The sequence below is a fragment of the Salvia splendens genome, chromosome 12 (genome assembly GCF_004379255.2).
Source record: "Salvia splendens isolate huo1 chromosome 12, SspV2, whole genome shotgun sequence".
In the NCBI taxonomy this organism is placed as follows: Eukaryota; Viridiplantae; Streptophyta; class Magnoliopsida; order Lamiales; family Lamiaceae; genus Salvia; species Salvia splendens.
In genome coordinates this window covers 27,132,609-27,159,287 of record NC_056043.1, presented here as the reverse complement: position 1 = coordinate 27,159,287, position 26,679 = coordinate 27,132,609, and the positions used below count along the sequence as shown (strand labels likewise).

The 26,679-nt window shown below is 37.1% G+C and overlaps 4 protein-coding genes across 7 annotated transcripts; 2 read left to right on the top strand and 2 right to left on the bottom strand.

Moving 5' to 3' along the window:
• The first annotated feature begins 626 nt into the window (after positions 1-626).
• LOC121758483 (probable receptor-like protein kinase At5g18500) lies at positions 627-5,149 on the top strand. Its single transcript, XM_042153873.1, has 9 exons — positions 627-977; positions 1,199-1,283; positions 2,040-2,729; positions 2,841-2,945; positions 3,202-3,324; positions 3,438-3,608; positions 3,696-3,825; positions 4,178-4,390; positions 4,664-5,149. The coding sequence occupies exons 3-9, from the start codon at positions 2,062-2,064 to the stop codon at positions 4,778-4,780; spliced, it is 1,527 nt and encodes a 508-aa protein (XP_042009807.1). The 5' UTR covers positions 627-977; positions 1,199-1,283; positions 2,040-2,061; the 3' UTR covers positions 4,781-5,149.
• A 15-nt stretch (positions 5,150-5,164) lies between these two features.
• LOC121758484 (ecotropic viral integration site 5 ortholog-like) lies at positions 5,165-10,430 on the bottom strand. 3 transcript variants are annotated; one of them, XM_042153875.1, is made up of 9 exons: positions 10,280-10,430; positions 9,671-9,913; positions 8,379-8,574; positions 7,360-7,530; positions 7,167-7,283; positions 6,033-6,230; positions 5,881-5,940; positions 5,705-5,803; positions 5,165-5,452 (listed from the first exon to the last, which is right to left on the bottom strand). In XM_042153875.1, exons 2-9 carry the CDS (start codon positions 9,805-9,807, stop codon positions 5,357-5,359), a joined length of 1,074 nt encoding a protein of 357 aa, XP_042009809.1. In that variant the 5' UTR covers positions 9,808-9,913; positions 10,280-10,430; the 3' UTR covers positions 5,165-5,356. The 3 variants fall into 3 exon arrangements, with proteins under 3 accessions (XP_042009809.1, XP_042009808.1, XP_042009810.1); XM_042153874.1 differs by having other exon boundaries at positions 9,671-9,825; XM_042153876.1 differs by having other exon boundaries at positions 9,671-9,726.
• A 7,681-nt stretch (positions 10,431-18,111) lies between these two features.
• LOC121757809 lies at positions 18,112-19,536 on the bottom strand. Its single transcript, XM_042153289.1, has 3 exons — positions 18,718-19,536; positions 18,525-18,635; positions 18,112-18,441 (listed from the first exon to the last, which is right to left on the bottom strand). The coding sequence occupies exons 1-3, from the start codon at positions 19,534-19,536 to the stop codon at positions 18,112-18,114; spliced, it is 1,260 nt and encodes a 419-aa protein (XP_042009223.1).
• Positions 19,537-21,524: 1,988 nt separating this feature from the next.
• On the top strand, positions 21,525-23,230 carry LOC121757039 (early nodulin-like protein 1). 2 transcript variants are annotated; one of them, XM_042152507.1, is made up of 3 exons: positions 21,525-21,811; positions 21,884-22,447; positions 22,550-23,230. In XM_042152507.1, the coding sequence occupies exons 1-3, from the start codon at positions 21,637-21,639 to the stop codon at positions 23,020-23,022; spliced, it is 1,212 nt and encodes a 403-aa protein (XP_042008441.1). In that variant the 5' UTR covers positions 21,525-21,636; the 3' UTR covers positions 23,023-23,230. The 2 variants fall into 2 exon arrangements, with proteins under 2 accessions (XP_042008441.1, XP_042008440.1); XM_042152506.1 differs by having other exon boundaries at positions 21,530-21,811; positions 21,884-23,230.
• Positions 23,231-26,679: the final 3,449 nt, after the last annotated feature.

The window sequence follows — 26,679 nt, the reverse complement described above, 5'->3', positions numbered from 1 at the left end:
TTTTAAGGCTATTGGAAGTGTCCACCTTATAGCTGCGAACAAGGTTTTTTGTGGGCGCGGATAAATTAATTGGGGCGGTGAAAAAAAAAAGGGGCAAGGCTATGGGGTTACTGGGGTGGTCCGCCTATAGTGGACACTCTTAGAATTCCCTAAAATAGGAGGACAGTTCTATGTTTGCTGACAGCTGCAAAACTGTGCTTGCACGCGTATATATCTACAATTTTTGTTTTTATGAGGACAATTAGTTGATTTATGGATACTTTTAATTTACTTGTAGCATTAAAAGTAATTAAATTACAAGTAGTAACCAAGAAGACGAAATGGCGGTTCTAACTTTGCCGGTCAACTTCAATATTGAATGAATTTAAGGAAATAATAAGCAGTAAAGAGAGTTCAAGGATGACAAATGCAGTTACCATATCAATATTTATTGTTTCAAGGTCAGCATTCAGCATTGCTGTCTTTATGTTTTATCCCTTATTCGAAATTAATTCAAACAATCAAGGACAAAAAATGCACATGATTAGGTAATTCCCTTTCTCTTGTGGATAGAGTAGTGAGCTCAGGAAAAATATCAAGAACCACTATACCATTTGTGTGTGTATAAATGAATATAAGAAAATCCAAAATGTATGCTTGCTTCCGTTTTACTGTTTGTGTTTTATTACCGTTTCTCTGTGCTGTGTTTTTAAGTGTTACTGACGCCTTTTCCTCATCATCTACCTCTGAAAACTCAACTAGTCCTTCTTTCTCACTCATTTGTTTAATGTATTTATCAATATCAATATATATTTAATGTGTATATCCACCATGATCAATTGATCATATATTCATATTCCTTTCCTGAAACCACCGCAGACAACAATTGGCAATTCATTACTACTCTACCATTTTTAATTCATTTCAGCAGCGTTTACCATTCTTCTATTCACATATGCCGCTTCTGCAACCAAGACACTTTCTTTGTTGTTATCTGGGTAAGTGTGGAACACCCACCACTCACATTTTGTGTGTTTTTCTCAATTCCCATATGTAAGATTCACCCAGATTTGCAATCTACTAATTTTCAAGGGTTTATGGATGAAAAAGATTTCATTTTTCTTTTATCACTTGAAGTTTCTTGAAATGGCATTGTGGGTGATTATAGAGCTATCTGGGGTAGAGATCTGTTGTTAAAGACTTGGTCTTTCTTTTGTAGTTTGAAAAAAAATTGTACTGTGGAAAAGGGGCTCTCAAGATCTGGGCTTTCAGAGGTTTCTTTCTTGTATCCAGTTGTTATAAAGGTAAGAGCTAAGTTTTTTCAGATATCACGAAATGTCTCTTTTTTGTATTACAATAAGCTTTGGATTCTTGGTTAAGATTCATGTAATAAAGTAGTTCCAGGTAAAAAGAGTTTTGCTTTTGTTAGACTGGCATAAAATTAGTGGTCTTCTTCAAAATTGTGTTTTGTTGATCTGCTTTTCTTTTCTTGTAATGATTGGTTGATCATATTGCGATTCTATACTTCTGTTTTTGCATTTACCTCACATGTAATGCTGTATTCTTTAGAGGCATGTTAAACTAAACTTGTTTCTTTGAAACCTGATTTTTGTGAATCTGCATCAGGTTTAGTGTTGCTTTCTTGTAGCTTTAGTCATGTTTACTATTGTGCATTAGTAATTTTCCATCTAGAAGCAACTGTCCAAGAACCTTTACAAGTGACAAAGAAGTTGAGAAAAAAGGTTATGGGTGTCTGAAATGAGGAGCTCAATAATTGATTTGAGAGCTCACTTTCTCGTTTGCTGCCTTTTCGTGCCCTTCATTCCTTGCTTATATCAGATTTAGTAATTGTCTAGATAATACTTCCACAATGTGTCTTGTGTCGTCGAGTGGCAGCAAATGTCATTGCTATAAATGAGTTTTAGCTTCAATTAGGCTGTGAAAAAAGGTTGAAGGGAAGATTGTGATGTAAATGTAAAACTGTGGTGAAGTATAAATGTTAATGCAAAATAGTGCTCAAAACACTATTGTTGATTACCTATTTTGCCTTCTCCTTGTAGTGGTTCTTTGACATTGTCAAGGATGGCTTCTGACCTTAATGCTGAGCTCTCAAAGAACGTTGGGGGTTCGGGCATCAAGGTTTGGGAATTTATCGGAATAATTGTAGGGCTATTGATCGTGATTATCCTCTTTGTGTTGACATACTATCTTACCTCGCAAAAGAAACTAAGAAGGGCTCAGGAAAGGCGTCCTCTTAGCCAGATACCTACTGTTTCAAAAGAAATTAAAGAAGTACGGGTAGAGCAGGTGTCGACCGAGGAATTTGCTCCACGCGATGGAATTCTTCTCACCATTCAAGATAAATCAAGTGACAAAGAATCAGACAGGGTCTTGGTTCATCTTGGGATGCAAAAGGCAAAAAATGCAGATAACAGCAGCCAGTCAGGCTCGTTCCGTCATATTGATAAAGATATTTGCGGGTCACAATCAGGCGAGGAAGGGAGTTCGGGGACTTTTGCGTCGTACAAACCATCCTCGTCGCATCCAATAACTGCTCCTTCTCCTTTAAGTGGTCTGCCTGAGTTTTCGCATTTGGGTTGGGGTCATTGGTTTACTTTAAGAGACCTTGAGCTCGCCACAAATAGATTTTCAAAGGAGAATATTCTTGGAGAGGGTGGATACGGAGTTGTTTATCGAGGACAGCTTATTAACGGTACTCAGGTGGCTGTTAAAAAGCTCCTCAACAACCTGTAAGTTCTAAATCCCATTTCGCATTCTAGTACAATCTTGGAGTTAGTTGCAAAAGAACTTGGAACCTTTTGTCCGTTTTATGTTTTAATACATTTTTTTATTCCACTCAGAGGTCAAGCAGAAAAGGAATTCGGAGTGGAGGTTGAAGCTATTGGCCATGTGAGGCACAAAAATTTGGTTCGACTTTTGGGATACTGTATCGAAGGAACTCATAGGTACTATTTTGTCATCAATTTCTAAAGCTGCAAATTTCCCTTTGACATAATATAATTTTGTTAAATAAAGGGCAATAGGACTTATTCAACTCGAAGTTGTTTGTTGATGATGCATACACCTTTTAAATTTTAGAAGTGTAGATGTAACTATAGCGGTTGCTTCCAAACTAACGTGACAGATCCATTATGAGCTCTAAAGTATTTAGGACTGGCTTATATATAATCATTTTATACTGCTCTCACATTGTCATTTCAGGATGCTAGTCTATGAGTATGTTAACAATGCCAATTTAGAACAGTGGCTTCATGGAGCTATGCGCCATCATGGATATCTTACATGGGAGGCCCGGATGAAGATCCTCCTCGGCACTGCTAAAGCGTAAGTTGGTTAATCTGCGTTTTCATCTCGCCTGTTATCCCTCCATCAAAATCTATGACTGTAATTTCCCTTCTTTACTGAAAAATAATGCCATCGTATTGTGCTTCTGGCAGTCTTGCCTACTTGCACGAGGCAATTGAACCAAAAGTTGTTCATCGGGACATAAAATCCAGCAACATTCTGATTGATGAAGAGTTCAATGCTAAGGTCTCTGATTTTGGCCTGGCCAAACTGCTTGGTGCAGGAAAAAGTCACATCACAACTCGGGTGATGGGTACGTTTGGGTAAGTTTCTGTATTCCAATGCTCACCAACTTTAGAAAGGTTGTCTTTACAGTATTTTAAATAGGTTATTTTTCTAATGATTTTCAGGTATGTTGCCCCTGAATATGCAAATACTGGCCTTCTAAATGAGAAGAGTGATGTTTATAGTTTTGGGGTTTTACTACTGGAAGCAATTACTGGAAGAGATCCGGTTGACTATGGGCGACCTGCTCCAGAGGTAAACAGAGCCGCACCCAAAAAAACAACCAAATAGGAATGCATGTTTCGTAGATTTACTGCCAAATATCATATGGAGCTTATGCAGCCAAAGTATTATAATTTTTATTTTCTAATTAGATATGCTTAAGCTTCTTAGAAAGTATGATAAAAATATTTGTTATCTGTCTTCTTTATAATTATTTTGAAACTGACAGAATCATGGGGTGCATTCCTCTATATGATCATTATAAGCTTAATCTTCTGTTAGACAAAAATCAGTCACAACTTATTTTGAAACTGATAGAATCACACGGTGCACTTATAATTCTGAGTTAGCACTGTATTCGACTGAAATTCTTGAGTCATCACAGGTTAATCTAGTTGACTGGCTAAAAGTGATGGTTGGAAGTAGGCGATCAGAGGAAGTAGTAGATCCAAACATTGACACAAGACCATCTACTCGAGCCCTCAAAAGGGCACTTTTGACTGCTTTGAGATGTGTCGATCCAGATTCTGACAAGAGACCTCGGATGAGTCAAGTTGTCCGAATGCTTGAATCAGAAGAATATCCCATACCTAGAGAGGTTAGCGTCTGACTTATGCCAACTAAATGTGGAGTATCTTGTGTTGCTAGTTGAGGAGGACGAAGTTAGAGTATGGTGTATTTTGCTTAGCTCATTTTATGAGACCAAGGCGGCCATGACAGAGAGTTTCTCAGGAGTAGATATGTTGTTTTCTTCTTTCGTGATAATCTTTGGATATTTTAAAATTCATTTGCTAACCGCTGCTTAGACCATTGTCTCTACCTTATAATCATGATACATGGTTGTGTTTTTTGTTGTGCTTGAATTGTCCAGGATCGAAGGCACAGAAGAACGCAAGCAAGTGGCGCTCATATGGATTCACAGCGTGATAATTATGATACTGATAAAAGTGACAGTCAAGAGCCAAAGTCAGAGAGCAAGCAATATTGATGAACTTCTTCTGAAGAGGAAATCCCGGGAAACACGAACTTCTACCTAGCAACTAATGATTTGCTCGGCAACCAGCTAGAGCAAAAGGAAGTAGATTGGTGCAACTGCTGGGATTCTTGCTCTTCCTTCTCCTTTTTTCCATTTTTTTTGTGCTTGTATATTTTTTCGTTTGTTTACGGTTGATTATTGCCTGATGTTTCTAGCATGATTCATTCTTATAAAATATTTTATAGATAGATGGTTGCTTTTATGATTGAAGTGGAGAAACCTTATTCAAACAGGCTTTATATGTTTGATGTAGTGCCTCATTTGTACGTTTATGTATATCTTTTTGGGTAGTATGGAAATTTCAACATCCTAGTTTATAAATGAGTCGGTACCTCATAAATAGATAATCCCTCTCAAATTGCCAAATTTCAATTGACAAGCACACCCAGCAATGTAAAATACAAGCATCAGATTCAGGCTTTTGTACAATTTTAAAAAACTGATCAATCAATCTAAAACCTCGTGCATGCAAGACAAATACTTCGCCCAGCAACAATGCTTGTTGCCATTAGGATGCATCGTCGTCATTCAAGATGTCTGCTGCAGCCTCTGTTTAACACGCTCGGACAGTTTCCCGTGCTGTTTCTCATATTCCTCCTTCAATTCCTCCAATCGCTTGGACACCTAATTGAGGTGCAATTGTGTACATTAGTAGAGTTATATAGTAGTAATACTAGGCAACAAGCATATGGTGAGTGGATTATTCTGTTTCACCTATTTGATGTATCAGTTGTTGGCCTTATATAAACCCAAGTATGCCAATCATTATATTGAAGGTTCACATAAATGCATACATGCACAACTCAACATGTCTTTTTCACTCTAACCGACCAGCAGGCAATAGTCAAGTAGTGTTGGGGTGGGGTAAGGGCTAACCTCTATAGAGTAAGCCATTGGTAATAAAATATCTGGATTCATAGCATCTTCCGGAAAATTCCGTAGTGCATGGATAAGTTTTTCGAAAGGCAACTTCACCTGTTAAAATACATAAATCGTCATCAAAATCCAAAAGAAAGATATAAAATTGTGAGGATTCAGAAGGATAACTCTACCAGATCATCATGGCAGAATTTTAGTAGTGCTAAACCAACTTTGAAGACAATCTTGACGCCCTGGGGAAAAAATGACAAATTACAATCAGCAAATTTTAGGGATAGCGTAAGATAGCTGATTTGCAATATATAAAAAAAAAGTGATAACTAACCTTGAAAAGAAAGACATCCCAAATCCTAAGAGCCAAGTGGAATGGGAATGAGTAGGAAAAAACGGTTATGAACCATTGGCTAGCATACATGCTAGGGTTTATCATTTCTTGAGTAAAATGCTCTCCCAACTTCGGTAAGTGCTTTCTGACTAACTGATCTAGCTGGAAAAGATATTGCTGCACAAGCGGCAAACCAACCTGCACAAATGCATGAATTTCATCAATACATCAAAATTATTGTGACCATTTAAATAAAAAACAGATTAAAGAATGTGAATTCATATTCCCCCCAGAAAAGGTAGGGCAATATGTATTTCCTTCCCTCCATAATCTTTCGACTTCCCATACAACTTTTAATTCGATCAAACAAAATATAATAGTAATATATTTTTAGCTTGATATTTTTGAGTTAACTACTTATGCATTACATTGCACAACACATTAATTCAAGAAATAATAATAGATATTGCCATGAAAGGCATGCATGGCATGAGTTTCAGAAACTTATCAACTAAAATACAGGAAAATGCAAATGTAACTGAAAATGAAGCCCCAATCAATACAATGCAAGCATGAAAGAGAGATAGTTGAGGTGGGATCAAATAGGTTCAGCAGGAGTGACAAAAACTGGCTACGTCTTTAAAATAAAAAATAATCTTAAGAAGTTTGATTTTAGTTCAGTGCCCTGCCAGAAATATCTTCCATTATATCACGCATGTGAGCCTGTGAGATTGAGAATGTGCAAATACAGTTCTTCAGATGAGTGTTTGGACTGATTTTCTCCATTAAATTTCATTTAGGATTTTGCTAGTTATTTATGTCACGTCAAAATTATATGATACTCCCCCGTCCCATTTTTGGGCCATATCCATTTTTAATAATACATGGGGTGGGGCACCACATAAACCTTCTCTTCTAAATAACATTCTCTTCAAGAACTTACCACTATTATTTAATCTCCAATGGCATGAACACATATAAAAGTTGTGAAAAATTGGAAATTGTTTATTCATTTTGCCTAATGATGTTCTAAAAGGTCTTTTGCCAACACACACCCAACATTCATTCCCAGGTTATGACTTATGAAATAGGTTGCTGAAAATGAATTGATGAAAGTACTTAATTAAACTTTACCAAATACATTCCTTCCATAGGAGCATGCACGGCTCCTTTTAGAAGTGCTACCAGTAACCAAAATGCATCTTCTTCACTCATATAAAGAAGCAAGAGACCTGCGACAAATCCCATGCCCTGCATTAAACACAATTTGTATAAGGTGAGAAACAAAAACTGGTAGATATGTTGATAAGCTGAAAATAATACCAACCTGTACATATCCAACATCTCTGTCATATACAGAGTAAGCTTTTAAAACATTATAAAGAGATCTTTGACCTGGACCATGCCTCTGCTGGAAGAAAACATGTGAAGGAAATGTACGAGAAATATCTCGGATAATATCTAGTTCAGAAGCAGACGTCTCATATATGACTAGTTGCTGCAGAGAAAATAAACAAATCAGTATGATTGGATAGTTAATATAAAGACTTGCTTAAATAACATTCATCAGTTCACAACAAAGAAGCATGAAGAAAATTGTAATCCAACAGAACCAAGTTCATTAAAATTAATAAAGAGACATGGAAAAATAGTATAGTTCCAGGCTGTCCAGCATTCAAGCATCATAAAGAAATGACAATTCTAATACTTTCACGTGAAGTAAATCAAACTCCAATGAGGTGTTCAAAATGCACAAACATTGAGAATTTAAGATTAAGAAGCACAAGATGTCGCCCAATGCTTCAGATCGATTGGGTGATCCAGCCACCATTTATATAAAGGAGCTACTATGTAACTATAGTCAATCAGATATCCTTCTCTACACAAGTTGACAGAGTACGTGTATATCATGCCATGAATTAAATGGATTGTTCATAACTAAAAGTATTTGCGGGATGGATAGTTTATTAGACGGGACAAAAATATCTCAGACAGTAATATATTATCAGGTATAACTGCACGTTTCTAGCAAATTAGCAATTAGGTGAAATCCTAAATTAATTTCTCATACGCCAACTAATGGCACTGGTTCAAGGGAGCACTCATATAAATAAAACAGCGAACATCCACTTCTCCACTCCGATCACCCCGTGCCATTCCGACTGTTGATTTGGTCACACCCTATGATGGTAAACTCGGATGCAGATCACTGACAACACCTACTTGTGTTACATTCGATATCATACAACAAATTCAAGGATATCACATAACATCTTTAGGGTTTTTAACTTTATATTCTCTTAAAAATCCCATGTATAATTGGCATAAAAGGTCACAAAGTTTAACCTCATAAACACCTGGATTCATGAGCAAGAGGTCACGACTTCCAGATATCAGTTGCCAAACAAGTCCTCTTAGACAGTCAGGAATTCCTTTCCTTATTCTCCTTTTGACAACATGGGGTTTCCTTCGAACATAATGCTTCCAATCACTTCCTCCAACCCCTATCATCTTTCTCCATTTCTTAATTCTTTTTTCCTCCCTGGAAATGAATGTTAATGTGATAGCATTATGATGTTTGAACAGCATCAACAAAAATGTATAACAAGCAAACGCATCAATATAGTTCTCAGCAAGGTGCTCTTTGAAATATAACAGACTCCTTTTGCAAATCACTGTCAAGTCCAGCCTTGATGGATCTGTTTGTTATCTCTTTGGCAAGTTAAAAATATTTATGAAGATTTCTGGTTCACAAGTATAAGGAGGATTTGTACCTTCAATTTTGGGTTTTTTCTTTCTTCCCAATTCAAAATAATACTTTACTTAGTGCAGTAGTGTGTTTCCCAATTATCAGTTAAGAACAAAGTAACAATACTCCAAACATTCATAGAGTTCAAACCATAAACCTCTATGCCACAGTTTAATCTGGACGGAGAAACTGCTCTTGGAGAGTTTTCTTTTTTTAAAGGGTAAATTCATCATTCTAACAAGAACTTTATTGTATGACTTGTTTCAAAGCAAAATCAGATAAACTAAAATGATATGGAGTGTCTGGATCCTATTGAAAATGACATTGTTTTACATTTGGTTTTAATTTTTTAACATAAAACGATGTTGCTTCAATGGAAAGGGTGTCATTTACGAATGTTAGTCAACGCAAGATTCTCCATGTAGTATTTGGTATTCCACATCAATTTTTAGGACTTTGATTAAATGTCAGATTTGGAACAAGTCACAAAGGTGAGGTACTAAATTTATATTTTCAGAGGCCGGAATATGTTAGAAAATGTAGTGGAGTTTTGGTTAGATTATTGAACTCACCCCTTTTACAGTGAACGGGTTTTGCTCAGATTTGACCTAAGTTTATCTGTTGCCCAGAAATTATCTTTATCATAAGCTAACTCAACTCAGTTCTTTCTTCATACTAGGTTCCAGAAATGTATGAGTGTCAAATCTAAGGGCTTGAAACTAGAGTGTAGAATATGATTCTGTTACGATAGGTCTAGCAGATAACTGTGAACGGACAATCTAGATCATCAGAAAAAACAGAATGCAGATTAAATAAAGTGACATTTGGGGTATGAAATAATTAATCACCATAAAAGCTACAGCTACATTTGATTCCTCACTATACATACCTCTCAGACTCTGCAGCTGATCTGCTCTTTGCTAATCCATCAGGTGAGTTAGTTTCCTGCTTTAGAAATCCAAATCTATCAACTTTAGGCAGTGAGGCAGGTGGGGGCTCTTGTTCATCCACTCTTTTCTTTTCCATCCAAAAAATCCCCAAAAGCTAGAACAAGAATATAGCTAGAATTTAAGCACTAGTGGAGCTTCATTTCAATATCAATTATCAAACACAACCCCAAATTCTGAAATAGCTGATGACCAAAATCGAAACAGCATAAATCAGATTGAACAATATATTAAATGCACTAACATACCAAAATCGGTGCATATAAATGTATACTCAAGAAGATAAAAACAAGGCCAACAATCTCGTTGAACAAATATATGACGGACTCAGGACAATAAAAAATGGAAATATATTACGAAATTTATGGTTATCAAACAGGGTTTGCATTGCACTCCGCCTACGAATTAAAATTAAATAGCATAGCAACTACAACGAAATAGCTTCCCCAGATAACAAAATTATGAGGAAGTAAAATCAAAGGATCAGTATGCACATTAGATTTTGCTCACAGATTAATGCATAATTTTTCGCTCCTAATTATCTATATTACCCCCAAATATTTGTGGAAAATGCAGAGAGATCGATTGAGAGGGTTGCGATGGAGGTAGAAGAAGAGAATTAGAGTGATTTTTGCAGCGCTTGGTTGGGGGATGCCACGGTGCGCGTCGCCGGCAGATTGATGGCAGCGCTGGTCGTAGGAAACTGTCTTTAGTTTTTATCTGTAATTAAATTAAAATAATTATATTTATCCTACTACTAATTTGCTACTCCAACAATTGTAACAATGACGTAATAAATATTTGTATATTTTATTTATTCATATTAATTTACACATGATTTTTTAATTTATTTGGAGCTATTCCTACTATTTGATATGGATAAATATGTAAATATTCCAATTTGAAAAAACTCAAAAAAAAAAAGTTATTGATTACAGATATTCATATTTTATCCTTTTTGAACATTTTTTATTCTTGAATACTCAAATAGTAAAATATTTTAAAAATTAAATATACAAATATGTATCATATCATACTAACAATCTATTACTAGTATTTAAATAAATACAATATTTTATTTTATAATTTTTTTTAGTTTGCATCATTTCTTTTGTATAAATACTAAAAATATTACTTATTGTATAATATATTTAAATAAAAGCAACGATGCAAAATAAAAATAACATATTTTGCATTATAAAGAGAGAAAGAGGGGAGTGCGTATATACGTACTTTTGTATCTAAAATAACATATTTGCTGCGTTTCATTTGTATATGTCTGCGTTTCAACCACAGCTCCCTCTGCTGTGTTTTTCACCACAACAGAGGATCCATTCCCCGGGGCTGGATCCCCTACCGTGAGAGAATCACAGCACCATTTGTCGTGGAGCTAAACGACGCCGCATTAATCAAATTTAAACTTCTTTTTTTCTTCTTTGCTTAAAGTTTCCCATTGATAAAATTTTAACATCTTTTCATGCACTTTCATATTCTTTTTTCACCTCTTTCATAATAAATTCAAATTCGCCAAACAGATTAAATTTTTTTTCTTATGTTTATTTCACCTCTCAAATTTTAATATAAAGAATCATTCTGAATCTTTTTTTTATTTCTTCGGTTATGTGTTTTTCTTTCTCATACCTGTCATTTGATCAGTTGGGTACAATATAAATTTATTTGTACAGTCTATTTTATGTAAAAAGCCTAAACAAGATAGATTTAGTAGCATATGTAACAAGATAAATTTTAAAGGCTAGACTAAAAGAAAATATTTTATACTAATTTTAAGGGATGAATGAAGTAATATTATGAAATTTGTAAATGATGATCACTCTGTTTTATATACTCCATTTAGTAATTTACTAGCATGTAAAATATATAAATTCAACAAGAAATCTAGTATAATTTATTATACACTCCTAGACCTTTGAAATCTAGAGAATGTAAAATTGGTAGAAAAAAAATATACGAGAGAGGTATAAAGAAAAACTTACCAAAAAAGTAGATTCTTTTGGGACAAAAGCAGTAGTTTTGTGTTTATTATCATAGGGGTGTTCGGTTTGCGAGACTCATGATAAATTTGTAGTTATGTAATAATTAGTCATAGTCAACCCCTCCTATTAAATAATCTCACAACTTAATCTTATATTATACTTGATAAGGCTCGTTTCATGCATTGTTTTTTGGTAATATTACATGCTTTTTGGGGGAGATAATGCGCAAATTTGAGCTTAAGTGTGCAGATATTTGCTGGGTTAAGTAGATGCTGCAAATTGACCGAGCAGATGCAAAATGAACAGAAAAGGAGTAAAAAGTGTCAAAAATCCACTAGGTCAAGGAGACTTATCAGGAGAGTAGGTGCGTGAAAAATCTGCCGGACCTAGGAACGCACACAAATTACCCGGGGTGGGAAAAATGGAGCAGAAAAGGTGAAGAAAGGAGCAGATTTAAAAGATCATATTTTAAGGGTACAAACGTCAAATCATGAAGAGCATACCCTAGGGATTCGAGCTTGAAGCCTCCCTATATAAAGGGACCAACATGAATAAAGAAAAGGAGCGCTTAACGCTATGGTAGTTTAGGTAGGGAGCTCTCGGTAGCGCTTAACGCTACCGTTCTCGTAGTTTAGGTAGGAAACTCTCATAGGCGCTTAACGCCACTGCTCTTTTAGCTTAGTTTAGTTTGGTTGCTGATTTCTTAGCTTAGTTCAATGGTTTCGACGGTGGAATTGACGCCTCCGACGTTGGATCCTTGCTTTCTTTACCGTTTTTGAGACGATGTAGTAAGATCTCGAGTTTCATCGGAGGAATTGACGACTCCGCCTTTGGATCTCGACTTATTTATGGTTTTATTAAGCTTTGGTGTTTACTTTCATGTTGATGATGTTTTTACTTATGTTTCTTGGATGCTTTTCGCAATTGATGGCTTAGATGTTTAGATCCATGATGTTTACATGATTTTCAGTAGTTTAGAGGTTGAGATCTAGTTGTTCTCGTGCTCGATTTCTGAGATCTGTTAGTTTAGGGGATGCATGCAAGGTATATCTGTGTTTATTCTGCTTTCCGCTTGACCCAGGAGAGTAGATCTGTTAGTTCTAGCTTGAATTTCGTGTTTACGAGAGGTTTTGAAGCATGCTCTGTTTTATTTCGTCAATGGTGTTCAATGCTCTGTTTTCACTCTGTTTTAGCTTAGTTACATGAAGAAGATGAAGTGGGAAGTTGGTTAGAGAATCAGATCTGCTTTGCTTTTGCTTTTTGCTTTTACAGTTTCTGTCAGGCTATTTAGGGAAATCTGTTATGCTGCTTTTCTTACAATCTGTTGTCTGGCTGTTTTAGGAAATTTATTTGCTTGACCCAGGAAATTCGGTGAATGTTCCAAAGTTAAATTCAGTTTCGAATCATGCATGCATTTATATTTCAAGCAATTTCCATTCTCTGGACCCAGTAGATAGAATAGATTAGGTTTAATTTCCCAGGTCTAGGAGTTAAAACTCAACCCTCTCGTTGCGTGGCAGCAGCCGATCACTTTTCTAAATGTGTCGTAGAAACAATCTCGAGTAGGTCCCTAGTCTCAGTGGTTCGACCCCGCTCTTGCCCCTTATACTTCGTAATATTTGTTGCATTAGTAGGAAAATTATAAATCTTGTTGAAAGGGGGAACACGTGCACACGACACACGTGCAAAAATCCTCTCTTCAAATGGCGCCGTTGCCGGGGATCGAACCCGGGTCACCCGATGTTTATTATTGCTTTCCGTTATGTTTATCCATGCCAGCATGCTTTGTTTTGTACATATGTGTTGCAACTTCCCACACTTAGCCCAATCTTTGGTCTAAGTGTGAGAAGGGGTTGCGTTTATTTTTGCATGTTTGGTTTTGTTTGTTGAGCCTTCTCTCACTTAGCCCGGTGTACGGTCTAAGTGTGAGAAGTTTGTTTTGTTTCTAGCATGTTGTTTGTTTGTTTGTGGTCTGTTTTGTGTCTTTTATACTTCCCTATTTCCCCCCTTCACTAGGATAGCTTGGGGACAAGCTTGAGTGAAGTGGGAGGGGGAGGGAATAGGTGCAGTATTTGCTTTTTTTTCTTTTTCTGTGAATAAGAGTCTTAGAGTTTTCAGTTTTGTTTGTGTGTTGCGTGTTGCATGAGCTAGTGGATACAATAAGGCAAAAATTCCCTTAGTAAGAGCAATTGAAGAAAGGATACACGTCAACTTTGATGTTCTTTTCCTTAACAAACTAAAAGCGGTCTGAATGAAGTAAGGACGATAGAAAATGCCTTAGATAACCTAGCTGTGCAGCCCTACTATAAAGTGAGTTATAAGCCTAAACACTTTGAGCTAACATGTAAAAAATGGGCAACCATTTGATGCTTAGGGAGTAGAGTATAAAGGAGAAAAAATGGGTTATGGAGGTATAAGCTGGACGAAGTCCAGGAAAAGGAGGTATAAGCTGGACGGAGTCCAGGAAAAGGAGGTATAAGCTTGACGGAGTCCAGGAAATGGAGGTATAAGCTGGACGACGTCCAGGGGAGAAATAAACTAAAAATTCGGAGGTATAAGCTGGACGAAGTCCAGGGGAAAAAATATATATATAAAAGGGAGAATAGAAGAAAAAAAAAAGAAATCTAAGGGCATGAAGCAATAGTAACCTGACCCAGGATTTAAAAGGAAAAGGGGACTGTAGAAAGGAGAAACTCTCATAACCTGAAGCATCAGTGGTGTGTCATTGACTTAAGAGTGAATCGATCCTAACATCCCTGGTGAGGAATGAGTGATCAAGTGAATCCAACAGAAGGTAAAATTTAAGGCTATCTTGATGAACTGACAGCTTGAATAGATAGAAGAAGGGAGGGGGAAGAATCTGAGGCTGTAAATGCTTGGATTGACCTTAAACTTGTGGGGATGACTGCTAGGAAAAATACCAGCTTATGCGTTTATGTGTTTTTGTGTTTTTCTTTGTCATGTTGTTTTCCGTATGAGTGTTCGTGTCTGTTTTCTGTGTCCAAGTTTTCCTAGGTCTAGGAGTCTTAGTTTGGTTTTCTTTTCTTAGGGTTGGTTAAAAGGGGTACATGCATTGAAACTTGCCTTATTTCTTTTTCTTGTCTTTCATACTTGAGGACAAGCATGGTTTAAGTGTGAGCAGTTCGATAAGGCTCGTTTCATGCATTATTTTTTGGTAATATTACATGCTTTTTGGGGGAGATAATGCGCAAATTTGAGCTTAAGTGTGCAAATATTTGTTGGGTCAAGTAGATGCTGAAAATAGACTCAGCAGATGCAAAATGAGCAGAAAATGAGTAAAAAGTGTCAAAAATCCGCTAGGTCAAGGAGAATTATCAAGAGACCAGGAGCGTGAAAAATCTGCCGAATCCAGGAACGCACACAATTACCAGGAGCAGGGAAAATGGAGCAGAGCAGATTTAAAAGATCCTATTTTAAGGGTACAAACGTCAAATCATGAAGAGCATACCCTAGGGATTCGAGCTTGAAACCTCCCTATATAAAGGGACCAACATGAATGAAGAAAAAGAGCGCTTAACGCTATGGTAGTTTAGGTAGAGAGCTCTCGGTAGCGCTTAACGCTACCGTTCTCGTAGTTTAGGTAGGAAACTCTCATAGGCGCTTAACGCCACTGCTCTCTTAGCTTAGTTTAGTTTGGTTGCTGATTTCTTAGCTTAGTTCAATGGTTTCGACGGTGGAATTGACGCCTCCGACGTTGGATCCTTGCTTTCTTTACCGTTTTTGAGACGATGTAGTAAGATCTCGAGTTTCATCGGAGGAATTGACGACTCCGCCTTTGGATCTCGACTTATTTCTGGTTTTATTAAGCTTTGGTGTTTACTTTCATGTTGATGATGTTTTTACTTATGTTTCTTGGATGCTTTTCGCAATTGATGGCTTAGATGTTTAGATCCATGATGTTTACATGATTTTCAGTAGTTTAGAGGTTGAGATCTAGTTGTTCTCGTACTCGATTTCTGAGATCTGTTAGTTTAGGTGATGCATGCAAGGTATATCTGTGTTTATTCTGCTTTCCGCTTGACCCAGGAGAGTAGATCTGTTAGTTCTAGCTTGAATTTCGTGTTTACGAGAGGTTTTGAAGCATGCTCTGTTTTAGTTCGTCAATGATGTTCAATGCTCTGTTTTCACTCTGTTTTAGCTTAGTTACATGAAGAAGATGAAGTTGGAAGTTGGTTAGAGAATCAGATCTGCTTTGCTTTTGTTTTTTGCTTTTACAGTTTCTGTCAGGCTATTTAGGGAAATCTGTTCTGCTGCTTTTCTTACAATCTGTTGTCTGGCTGTTTTAGGAAATTTATTTGCTTGACCCAGGAAATTCGGCGAATTTTCCAAAGTTAAATTCAGTTTCGAATCATGCATGCATTTATATTTCAAGCAATTTCCATTCTCTGGACCCAGTAGATAGAATAGATTAGGTTTAATTTCCCAGGTCTAGGAGTTAAAACTCAACCCTCTCGTTGCGTGGCAGCAGCCGATCACTTTTCTGAATGTGTCGTAGAAACAATCTCGAGTAGGTCCCTAGTCTCAGTGGTTCGACCCCGCTCTTGCCGCTTATACTTCGTAATATTTGTTGTATTAGTGGGAAAATTATAAATCTTGTTGAAAGGAGGAACACGTGCACACGACACACGTGCAAAAATCCTCACTTCAATACTCCCTCCGTCCAGCAATAGAAGTCCCGTTTTTCCATTTTTGTCCGTCCGACAATAGGAGTCCCGGTTCTACTTACCATAAATGGACATTTTAATTACCCTCCCTCTTCTCTATTATTTACGCCATATGCCATTAAAAAACACCCCCTCCCACAATCTAATTTTTTCACTCACTCTCTCTCACTCTCACTCTCATTTTCTCTCTCTCGCTCGGTCTCTCACCCCATTCAAAAACCCTAGTTCTACCCGCCTCCTCTTCCTCCCCACCATCGCCTCCTCATCCTCTTCTTCACTCTACCCTAAATGGAGTATGGACCCTCTGAAACCCTATCCCCCATCAATGGGTTCGATTCGACCGATTCGATGTCTACTGTAGTTGATGAAACTCCGATGGTGGAATCGAAGCTCGATTCGACCGATTCTAAGCCATCTATGCCCGTTGAAACACCAGATGTGGAATGTAAGCTCGATTCGGAGCTTATTGTCCCAGATACGCCTGATGCTTGGGTCGATTCGGAGCTATACATCCCTGATACGCCGGATGCTTGGCTCGATTCAGAGCTTATCATCCCTGAAACACCGGGTTTTGAGTTTGTTGACTCCACCGTGGTACCTGAACCACGTCCCTTGAAGAGGCGGAGGCGTCCTGTGGAGGGCGAGGAGTGGTTCAAGGAGATCCTCTTGATTCTCTTGCCTGGCATGAAAGATCTGCTCTAACAATTGTGAGTTGTGTAAGAATCACCCCCTATCTAGGGTTTGGAGATTCATGTTTTGGTTTGATTTTTGGGGGTTTAGGCAGGGATATTTTGCCTTGTTGCTTTAGCCACCCCCATTTTGGGTTAGGAGGTTTAATCTTGTCTGACTGACTATGTTTATAGAATTTGTTGTTGGTTGGTGGAATTTTTGCATTGGGCTGTTCTGTGGTTAATGAATTTTGTTTAAGCCACCCCCAATTTGGGTTAGGAGGTTGAATCTACTGATATGTGATGGAAGTGAATTGAAATTAGTCCCTGGTGCTTTTATCTTGGTTAATGTGCTGTTGGTTGTTGCTGTGATTATGTATGTGCTGGTTATTTTGAGTGAATTGTGGCCCCTTGATTAGGTTTGGAGGCTTTACTTGTTGAACTATGATGAGATTATTCTGAGTTGTTTCTATGATGGTGAATTCTGCCAGTACTTGGTGTAATATGCAGTTTATAGTTTCTGTGATGATGGGGTTTGTATGTGCTGGTTATCTTGAGTAAAAAGCCACCCCTTGAATAGGTTTGGAGGCTTTATTTGCTGCAAAATGATGAAATTATTCTGAGTATGTTCTATGATGGTGAATTGTGGCTATACTTGGTGTAATATGCAGTTTAGAGTTTATGTGATGATGATGTTTGTATGTGCTGGTTCTTTTGAGTAAAAAGCCACCCCTTGACAAGGTTTGGAGGTTTTTCTTGCTGCAAAATGATGAAATTATTCTGAGTATGTGCTGAATATAGTAAAGTCAAAAGCCACCCCTTAAATGGTTTGGAGGCTTGGGTCCATACCCTATGATGAAATTTTTCTGAGGGTCTTATATCATCATCCTGAATATGTGCATTACATTAGGTTTGCACTATGTCTATACACCAAAAAAACAAAAAATTCAGACCCTAACCCAAAAAATAATAGGGGCTGACCAACACACCAAAAAAATCAGACTACCCTATTCCAAAAAACATCCATTTGGCTTACTTAGAGACCAAATGCATTTGACAGAGGGCCTATTTCATACATTGACCCATAATTGTTCTCTGGCATTTGTAAGTAATGTAGCACCTCTCTCACAACATCCTCCTCCACCTCAAGAACATTGGGCAGTCCCACAGTTCTTTGTAGCCTATCCTTGTTGATGTGTGGAATTTTGTAGCCATTTCCACCCCTGCACTGTATAATTTCAGTGAGGCAAGCCTGCAAACTGAGGAAAACTTTGTTGAGAGTTTGTGGTGAAAGCTCTGCAAAGGAGCAACACACATTCCCCACAAGTTCATCCACAGTCTTGCATGGTTTCTCATGCTGCAGTGACTGAATTGCTCTAAAAAAGCCCAGGTCTAAGATATTGGTATCAGGGGAATTAGTTGGATTCTAAATCCATCTGAATTGGCAACAGCTTGAAAATCTGGGTCCATGGCTGTTATGTGTGGGGTTGCATTATCTTGCTGAATGTAAATATCTTTACTTGCCCAAACAGGCCACTGGACCTTTATTGCAGGTATGATCTGCCATGGAGAAAAATAACATATCTAAATGATGATCTTTAATGAGTTTTTAAGATCTGATAGAATGCAAAAAGTTGAATACCTTGTTGATAAGGCAGTCCCTCATCACTTCCTTTGTGACTGAATAGATAGCCTTGGTTTCCATGGTCCCTCTGGGCCTGTTCTTTGATCTCCTCTGTGCTGGCATAACTTCAGTGAATGGAAATATTTCCACCTTACCATCATATGTTGCCTGCCCATCAAGACCAAAATGTGGTCTACTGACAGCACACATAAACATAACTTTGGTTATGAATCTCTTGGATTTACATGACCTATATGGCTCATCCTCATCCGGCAAGAGGTAATACCTGTCTGATACTCTGGTCATATAGAACCATTTTTCATCTATATGCACTACATTATGCATGCTTTGATATGGAACCCTACCTTGAGTAATTTGTGGCTGAAGTTGACTAAGACTCCATCTAACCCTTGCTAGCTTATTGATATTGGTGAGAGCAGGTTTGATTGCATTTGTATGTGGCCTTAGTTTTCCTTGCTTTACCCACTGACCTAATGTGCTCTTGCTCATATTTAATTTGACAACCATTTTCCTCAATGAAGCTCTCTCAAGAGTAGATAAGTTTCTAACCTTTTCTTCATCAAGTACAAATTTGTCAGCATGATGGTATCCTTTAATCTTTCCTTGCATCATTGCAGGTTCTCCCCTTTGCATCTGCTCCTTGGCTGCCTTCCACAGCCTGTACACGGTTTTCCTACTGACTTCAAATGTCTCTGCTGCCTCCATAACAGCCCCTCTTGCGAGCACTCCATCATGGCTGTGCTTGAGTAGAAACTTCACCATATTGTTCTTGATGCTGCTATTCAAGTGTTTGGTTTGCCTCTGCCCAATATCCATCCCTATAATGAATTTTTTCTGAGGGATTTACATCAACATAAATGTTGGGAGTATTTTTTGGGAGTTTTTCAGATTGAGAAAAATAAGAAGTGGAGTAAATGAGTGTAGGTGAGGTATTAATAGCAGCCTTGAAGTTGTACCTTTTGTTGTTCAAATTTCCCTCATTTTTTTGTAGAGAGAAATTTGATTTTTGGTTTCCCTCATTGTACTTTCAAACAATAACAGGTTCTGTGGTTATTGAATGTTGAACATATTTCAAGACTTTTTGATGAATTATGATTTGAAGGGTTTTTTAATATGTTGACTGTAATCTTTAAATTCAGTTTTAAATTGTGAATCTCTTGAATAGAATTGAATTGAATTGAATTAAGGTTGGCAGCAAATTTCGAAATTGGGAAGCATATTAAATGCAATTGAATTCACTTTTGAAAGCATATTTAATTTCGAATTTTGGCTGCAAAATTCGAATATTGGCAGCAAATTTAACACAATAGAGGTGGGTCCCATATTACACTATCACACACCATTTATTACACATTCCAACAACTTTCTTAAAACTCGTGTCATGGAGAAATGGGACTCCAATTAATGGACGGAGGGAGTATATTGCTACTATTTTAACTAGGAAACTAAACACCACCATATTAAATGATGTTTATGCTCCATATTATGAATGACAATCAAAATTTTATCTTAGAATTTTAAAGATTTATATGTTAATAAATTTTAAAATATATAAAATTGTTTGAATATTACTATATATAATGTGAAGGAGAAACATCATTTACAAAATTTAAAATTGTGTTGCATTTGTGTAAAGAGAGTAAAGAGCAAAATAAATTTATTCTATAGTGCAAATTTATTTTAAAGACAACGGAAAATAACTGAATCTAGGAAAAATAAGCTCGAATCAGATTTCACTAAAAAATCGCAATAGAAAATAAATAGACTACTATGCCACGTTCTTTTGATAAACTGTAAGATAAAACAATAAAGATGTTAAAATTTGATCAATGGTTAAACTTTAAGCAAAGAAGAAAAGATGAAAGAAGTTTAAATTTGATTAATGCGGCGTCGTTTAGCTTCACGGCAAATGGTGCTGTGATTCTCCCACAGTAGGGGATCCAGCCCCCATATAAACTTATGCTTTCTAAAATGCGTTCAATACGTATCTTTATTTTTCAATCACATGTATTTTTATATCTTTTTAGTTTTGTTGTTAAAATATTCTATTTCATTTAAAATCAATACAATTCATAAATCACACACATATTCATTTTTTCTATTTTTCCATAAAAATTCACGCATTTTTTTCATACCTATCATGTTAGTTTCGTATTAATATTTTTATAGATTTTGATTCTTTTGCATATTGTTTCATCATAAACTAATTAATTTTTATCTTTCCAATTTTGTTCTAATGCACATCTATATGATGATGTAATAATAAAAATAAAATTACTGAATTTGAGTGAGAAAACAAATTAAATAAAATAAAAAATAATTTGTTAGATTTTGAAGTTTCGAATGATTATAATTATATATCGCACCCCAAATGAAAAATCATAAATCCGCCACTACTCATAGTTAAGTCTTTTTTTCATTTCGGGAAGTTCCCTTATAGTTGAGTTATTTTCATATATAGTAACTTTTTTTTATCTTTCTTATTTTACTCTGTCTTACCTTATTTATTTTTTATTTTACTCATTTTAAAATTTATTCTCTCTACTTTTTATTTTTTTATCTATTTATTCAACACAATCAATATTCATTTTTTAAATTTCGTGCCAAAAAGTTTTGTATCAACTGCGAGGGAGGGAGCCAAGAAAGTGAGAGTTAGTAACGCTACTACATTATTGCTGAGTACTTTATTTCTCGTAATTCGCAACGGTAACAGAATGAATACTCTACATAAACGGATACGGATTCCAATCCTTGACTCCACACACGACTCCCCCCCCCTCCCCACACTACTGAGGTTCAGCTTTCAGTCCCTTTCACCTTTAATATTATCTGGCAGCTTCTTCTTCTTCTTCTATTTAAATAAATTGATAGCAAGAAAACTAAGCATATAGCTTGGGAAAGGGAAAAAAATCTGCCATGGCTGATGAGCAGAGAAATTGGTTTGTCTTTATGGTGTTGTTTTCTTGTTTAGTATATTCGGCGTATTCTTACCAGTTCGTGGTGGGAGGTAAAGATGGATGGGTCGTGAAACCTTCAGAAAACTACAATCAATGGGCTTCGAGGATGCGCTTTCAAGTTAATGACACTATTCGTGAGTCTCTTTCTTTCCCACCAATTGTTTTTGTAACTCAACTACCTACTAATTGTTGGTTATTTATTGCAGTGTTCAAATACAAGAGCGGGTCGGATTCGGTGTTGGTGGTGAACAAAGGAGACTACGACAGCTGCACCGTTGCGAATCCTCTGCTCAAACTCGACGACGGGAATTCAGTCTTCAAATTCAACCGCTCTGGTCCATTCTACTTCATCAGCGGCAACAAGGCTAATTGTGACCAGGGCCAGAAGCTAACCGTCGTCGTTTTAGCCATCAGGACTCCGCCCGCAGGGAAAGGCGGACCTCCTGGCTCTCCGTTATCGCCGGGCCATCCTGGTGGGGGAGCTCCAGTGCCAGCTGGCTCTCCGTCATCGACAGGCAATCCTGGTGGTGGAATTCCAGTGCCAGCTGGCTCTCCGTCATCGACAGGTAATCCTAGTGGTAGAGCTCCGGTGCCAGCTGGCTCTCCGTCATCGACAGGCAATCCTGGTGGTGGAGTTCCAGTGCCAGCTGGCTCTCCGTCATCGACAGGCAATCCTAGTGGTAGAGCTCCGGTGCCAGCTGGCTCTCCGTCATCGACAGGCAATCCTGGTGGTGGAGTTCCAGTGCCAGCTGGCTCTCCGTCATCGACAGGCAATCCTGGTGGTGGAATTCCAGTGCCAGCTGGCTCTCCGTCATCGACAGGCAATCCTGGTGGTGGAGTTCCAGTGCCAGCTGGCTCTCCGTCATCGACAGGCAATCCTAGTGGTAGAGCTCCGGTGCCAGCTGGCTCTCCGTCATCGACAGGCAATCCTGGTGGTGGAGTTCCAGTGCCAGCTGGCTCTCCGTCATCGACAGGCAATCCTAGTGGTAGAGCTCCGGTGCCAGCTGGCTCTCCGTTATCGCCGGGCCAGCCTGGTGGAGCTCCGGTGCCAGCTGGCTCTCCCGGATCTCCGTCAGGAGCGCCTTCTCCGGGTGGTTCCGGATCAGGGTTTGGGCCGGCTCCGGCAAGTGATTTACCGGGATCGCCTTCCTCGTCGACGACGCCGGGATCACCGGGTTCTTCTGTGCCGGGAGCGCCTGGCTCCTTGACACCGGGAAGTGGGACGCCGGCGGACGCTAATTCACCGCCGGGGTCGTTATCGGCGCCACCGTGCAGTGGTTCGGTTTTGTTGATGTCAGTGTTGAGTTTGGGTGTGGGCACATTGATATTTTCACCCAACATTTAGCTTTATCATTGGATTATGATTTGGTAGGAATATGTTGCGATATTTATTATTGTTTCTCTTATTTGTTTGTGATTCCGTCGAGTTTATGTATGAGAGCATTTGTATACTTTTTGTTTAAGTATTTGTATATTGGGATGCTTGTTATTGTTGCTCTTATTTGTTTGTAATTTGTGCCAATTTATTTATGATAGAGTATTTGTATAATGTACATTGTTTCTTTTATTTAATTTTTTTCTTTTCTTTTCTTCTTGGTTCATTAATATTTTAAATACATAATCCATCCATCATTACATGTCTCATTTTTCTTTTTGATGGAACATCATTTTTGGTCCACGAACTTTGCCAAAGAATCATTTTAGGTCCATGAACTTTGAAAATATCATTTTACGTCCGTGAACTTTGAGTTTGTATCATTTGAGGTACTTTTTACTATTTCCAAGTTTTTTTGGACGAAAATACCCTCAATACCTTAAAGTGTATATATTTTTAATAAATTTATCATATACTCATATTTTTTATAAATATCTTTACAATATATTTTTGACAAATTTTCTAAATATAATTTGACCTTAAATATTATCACTTAATTTTGCGACATGCAAGTAAAATTGCTTCTTCAATTTTTTATATTAATGTTTTTAAAAATTTGAATAAAGAATTTTTTTAATAATAAAAAATTAAATAAAGATCTTTTTATATATATCTTTACAATATATTTTTGACAAATTTTCTAAATATAATTTGACCTTAAATATTATCACTTAATTTTGTGAGTAAAATTGCTTCTTCAATTTTTTATATTAATTTTTTTAAAAAAAATTGAATAAAGAACTTTCTTTAATAATAAAAAATTGAATAAAGATCTTTTTATAAATATCTTTACAATATATTTTTGACAAATTTTCTAAATATAATTTGACCTTCAATATTATCATTTAATTTTGTGACATGCAAGAAAAGATCTTTATTCAATTTTTTATTATTAAAGAAAAGTTCTTTATTCAATTTTTAAAAAAATTAATATAAAAAATTGAAGAAGCAATTTTACTTGCATGTCACAAAATTAAGTGATAATATTTAAGGTCAAATTATATTTAGAAAATTTGTCAAAAATATATTGTAAAGATATTTATAAAAAAATATGAGTATATGATAAATTTATTAAAAATATATAAACTTTAAGGTATTGAGAGTATTTTCGTCCAAAAAAACTTGGAAATAGTAAAAAGTACCTCAAATGATACTAACTCAAAGTTCACGGACCTAAAATGATATTTTCAAAGTTCACGGACCTAAAATGATTCTTTGGCAAAGTTCGTGGACCAAAAATGATGTTCCCTCTTTCTTTTTTTATCCGTCCACCAATAAACGTTTTATTTCACTTTTGCTACTTTTTGTAAGTGGATCATACATTCCACTAACTCATTTCATTCCACTAATATTTTATTATAAAACCAATATATAGTAGTAGGCTCCACATTCTACTAATTTTCTATCTACTTTACTTTATAAATTCATACACTCTCTTAAAAACGGTGCTAGTCAGATATGAGGCATTTAATCATGGACAAAAGAAATGAGTAAAATTCTAATTTATTTAGGATCAATAATTTATGAATAAAGATAAATATAAAATACTTCAAAATTTTAAACTTAACAATTTTATTTTATTATAAGTTATACTATTATTCTAGATAATAAAAAATTATATAAAATGTTTATGATAAATTTTCACATAATTTCCAGCTTAATTAAAAATAAAAATACAATATATAACAAAACTATTTTTCTAAACGTGGCTATTTTATTTAAAATTTTAATCTTTTATAAATTAATTCTCGATATAAAGTATCTCAAAAGTTTTTATTATATAGTCTGTGAAAATTAGTTGGCATGGGATTGGTCCATTTTAATCATGAAAAGTATCCTATAAATTATAATTAAATGGTGAGATGATTCATTTGATTTTTGGGTATGGAGTAGTCTTATATATTTATATTAGGTATTTCATCTATAGAGAATAATCATTAGATCCGCAAGTGGATAACTCTAGTCTAATAACAAAAAAAATAGTAGGCTAGATTTTTCGGGTACTACAAACATATCAATCAAATATATTATTTCCAAACCAAAAAAAAAGATAATGAACTATGTAAGAGTTGATTAATTCCTATATATATGGCACATATATTCATCATACTACTCTCTCCGTCTCGTCATAAGAGAGACATTTCTTTGGGCACATGATTTTAAAAAAAAATATTTAAAAAGTTAAAGTAAGATAGAAAATATAATATACGAGTGAAAAAAGAAAAAAGTAGGAAAAAGAATAAAATAATTAAGAGAAAGTAATTGAATTATAAGAGCATCCGCAACGGTGAGCAGGACGACATCCGTCCGTCCGTACCAGCGGCACGACACCACTGTCCGCCGCTGCGCTCTTGCCGCTGGCGCGGCGCTGCTCGATGCATCGAGCACGTCCTTGTCAGCCTCCCATTGGCCAACGGCATAGCCATTGGCAATTTGAAAATTTTTTTAAAAAAAATCAGATTTTAATTAAAAAATTCGATAAAAAATAAAAAAATTATTTTTTCCCACTTCCCAAAAAATCCGTTTTCTACCCACTTTTAATTTATTTTTCAATTTTTTCCCCAAAAATACACATTTTCATCTATAAATACCCTCACTTCTACACCAAAAAATTCACACCATACTACACAATTATAATCTAAATTCTCTCATTTTCATTTTCATTCTCAATTCTCAATCTTTCTTTCACTCATTACTCTTACAACAAAACAATGTCCGGCCACGGCGATCACCCCTCCGGCTCCCACGGTTGGAACCCCGATTGGTTCGGTTCACAACCATTTCCTAGTCCGGAAACGGAATATTCGGCCCTTCCTCAAACCCAAGGTTCGCAAGTTCCGGGTGGCTACCGGCCTTACCCGGTCGACTACCAAGATACCCCGAAGGGCAATACGGGTGGACACCCGAGCCATCCGTGCCTAGAGCGGGAGGGAGCGGCCCCTCTCAAACTCCTCCTCTTCCTACTCGCGGTGTCGGCATCCCGTACACTCCGGGGGAGATGGAGCAATTGTTCAAAGCGTTCTTGTCAATCTCCGAAGATCCGGAGGTTGGCACGAACCAATCCGGTGACCATTATTGGTGGCACATCTGTCGCCGGTACAATCAAAACCGGTCGGCTGGAACAATCGAGTGCAACGAGAGTATGATGCGCGATGCCATATACATAGCCAACGAAGAAATCCAAAAGTTCCAGGGGTATTACCTCCAGGAAGAGCGGTCGGCGGGGAGCGGCCGGGGCGAGCTTGACATCATCAGTTCCGCCTTGGCGACCCACCAATCCATGAACTACAAGCCGTTCAAGTACCTCAACATTTGGCAGAAGACGCGGTCGCATCCGAAGTATAGAGGAGGCGTAACATCCTCCTCCAAACGGTCGAGGTCGGTATCCCTATCCGACGCCGACTCCGAAGATGTGGCTAGCCAACTTGCCGGAGCTAACTTGGGTAGCCCCGACGCCGGCCCGAGCGGTTCCCAACGCCGGCGGCAAGGAAGAAAGAAGGCGGCGGCCAACCGCCGTCGCGCCGCGACTTCATCCGCCCCCGCTCCCTATGTGCCACCTCAACCCCC

Excerpts from the sequence above, each read along its gene's own strand:
- LOC121757809 (XM_042153289.1), bottom strand. The coding sequence starts at position 19,536 with ATGGATATTGGGCAGAGGCAAACCAAACACTTGAATAGCAGCATCAAG. Across the intron at positions 18,636-18,717 it reads GGGACTGCCTTATCAACAAG|ATCATACCTGCAATAAAGGT; the intron begins GTATTCAACTTT and ends TCTCCATGGCAG. Across the intron at positions 18,442-18,524 it reads TGGACCCAGATTTTCAAGCT|TCACTGCAGCATGAGAAACC; the intron begins GTTGCCAATTCA and ends AGAGCAATTCAG.
- LOC121758484 (XM_042153875.1), bottom strand. The coding sequence starts at position 9,807 with ATGGAAAAGAAAAGAGTGGATGAACAAGAGCCCCCACCTGCCTCACTG. Across the intron at positions 8,575-9,670 it reads TCAGCTGCAGAGTCTGAGAG|GGAGGAAAAAAGAATTAAGA; the intron begins GTATGTATAGTG and ends ATTCATTTCCAG. Across the intron at positions 7,531-8,378 it reads TGAATCCAGGTGTTTATGAG|CAACTAGTCATATATGAGAC; the intron begins GTTAAACTTTGT and ends TTTTCTCTGCAG.
- LOC121757039 (XM_042152506.1), top strand. The coding sequence starts at position 21,637 with ATGGCTGATGAGCAGAGAAATTGGTTTGTCTTTATGGTGTTGTTTTCT. Across the intron at positions 21,812-21,883 it reads TCAAGTTAATGACACTATTC|TGTTCAAATACAAGAGCGGG; the intron begins GTGAGTCTCTTT and ends TATTTATTGCAG.
- LOC121758483 (XM_042153873.1), top strand. The coding sequence starts at position 2,062 with ATGGCTTCTGACCTTAATGCTGAGCTCTCAAAGAACGTTGGGGGTTCG. Across the intron at positions 2,730-2,840 it reads AAAAAGCTCCTCAACAACCT|AGGTCAAGCAGAAAAGGAAT; the intron begins GTAAGTTCTAAA and ends TATTCCACTCAG. Across the intron at positions 3,609-3,695 it reads CGGGTGATGGGTACGTTTGG|GTATGTTGCCCCTGAATATG; the intron begins GTAAGTTTCTGT and ends AATGATTTTCAG.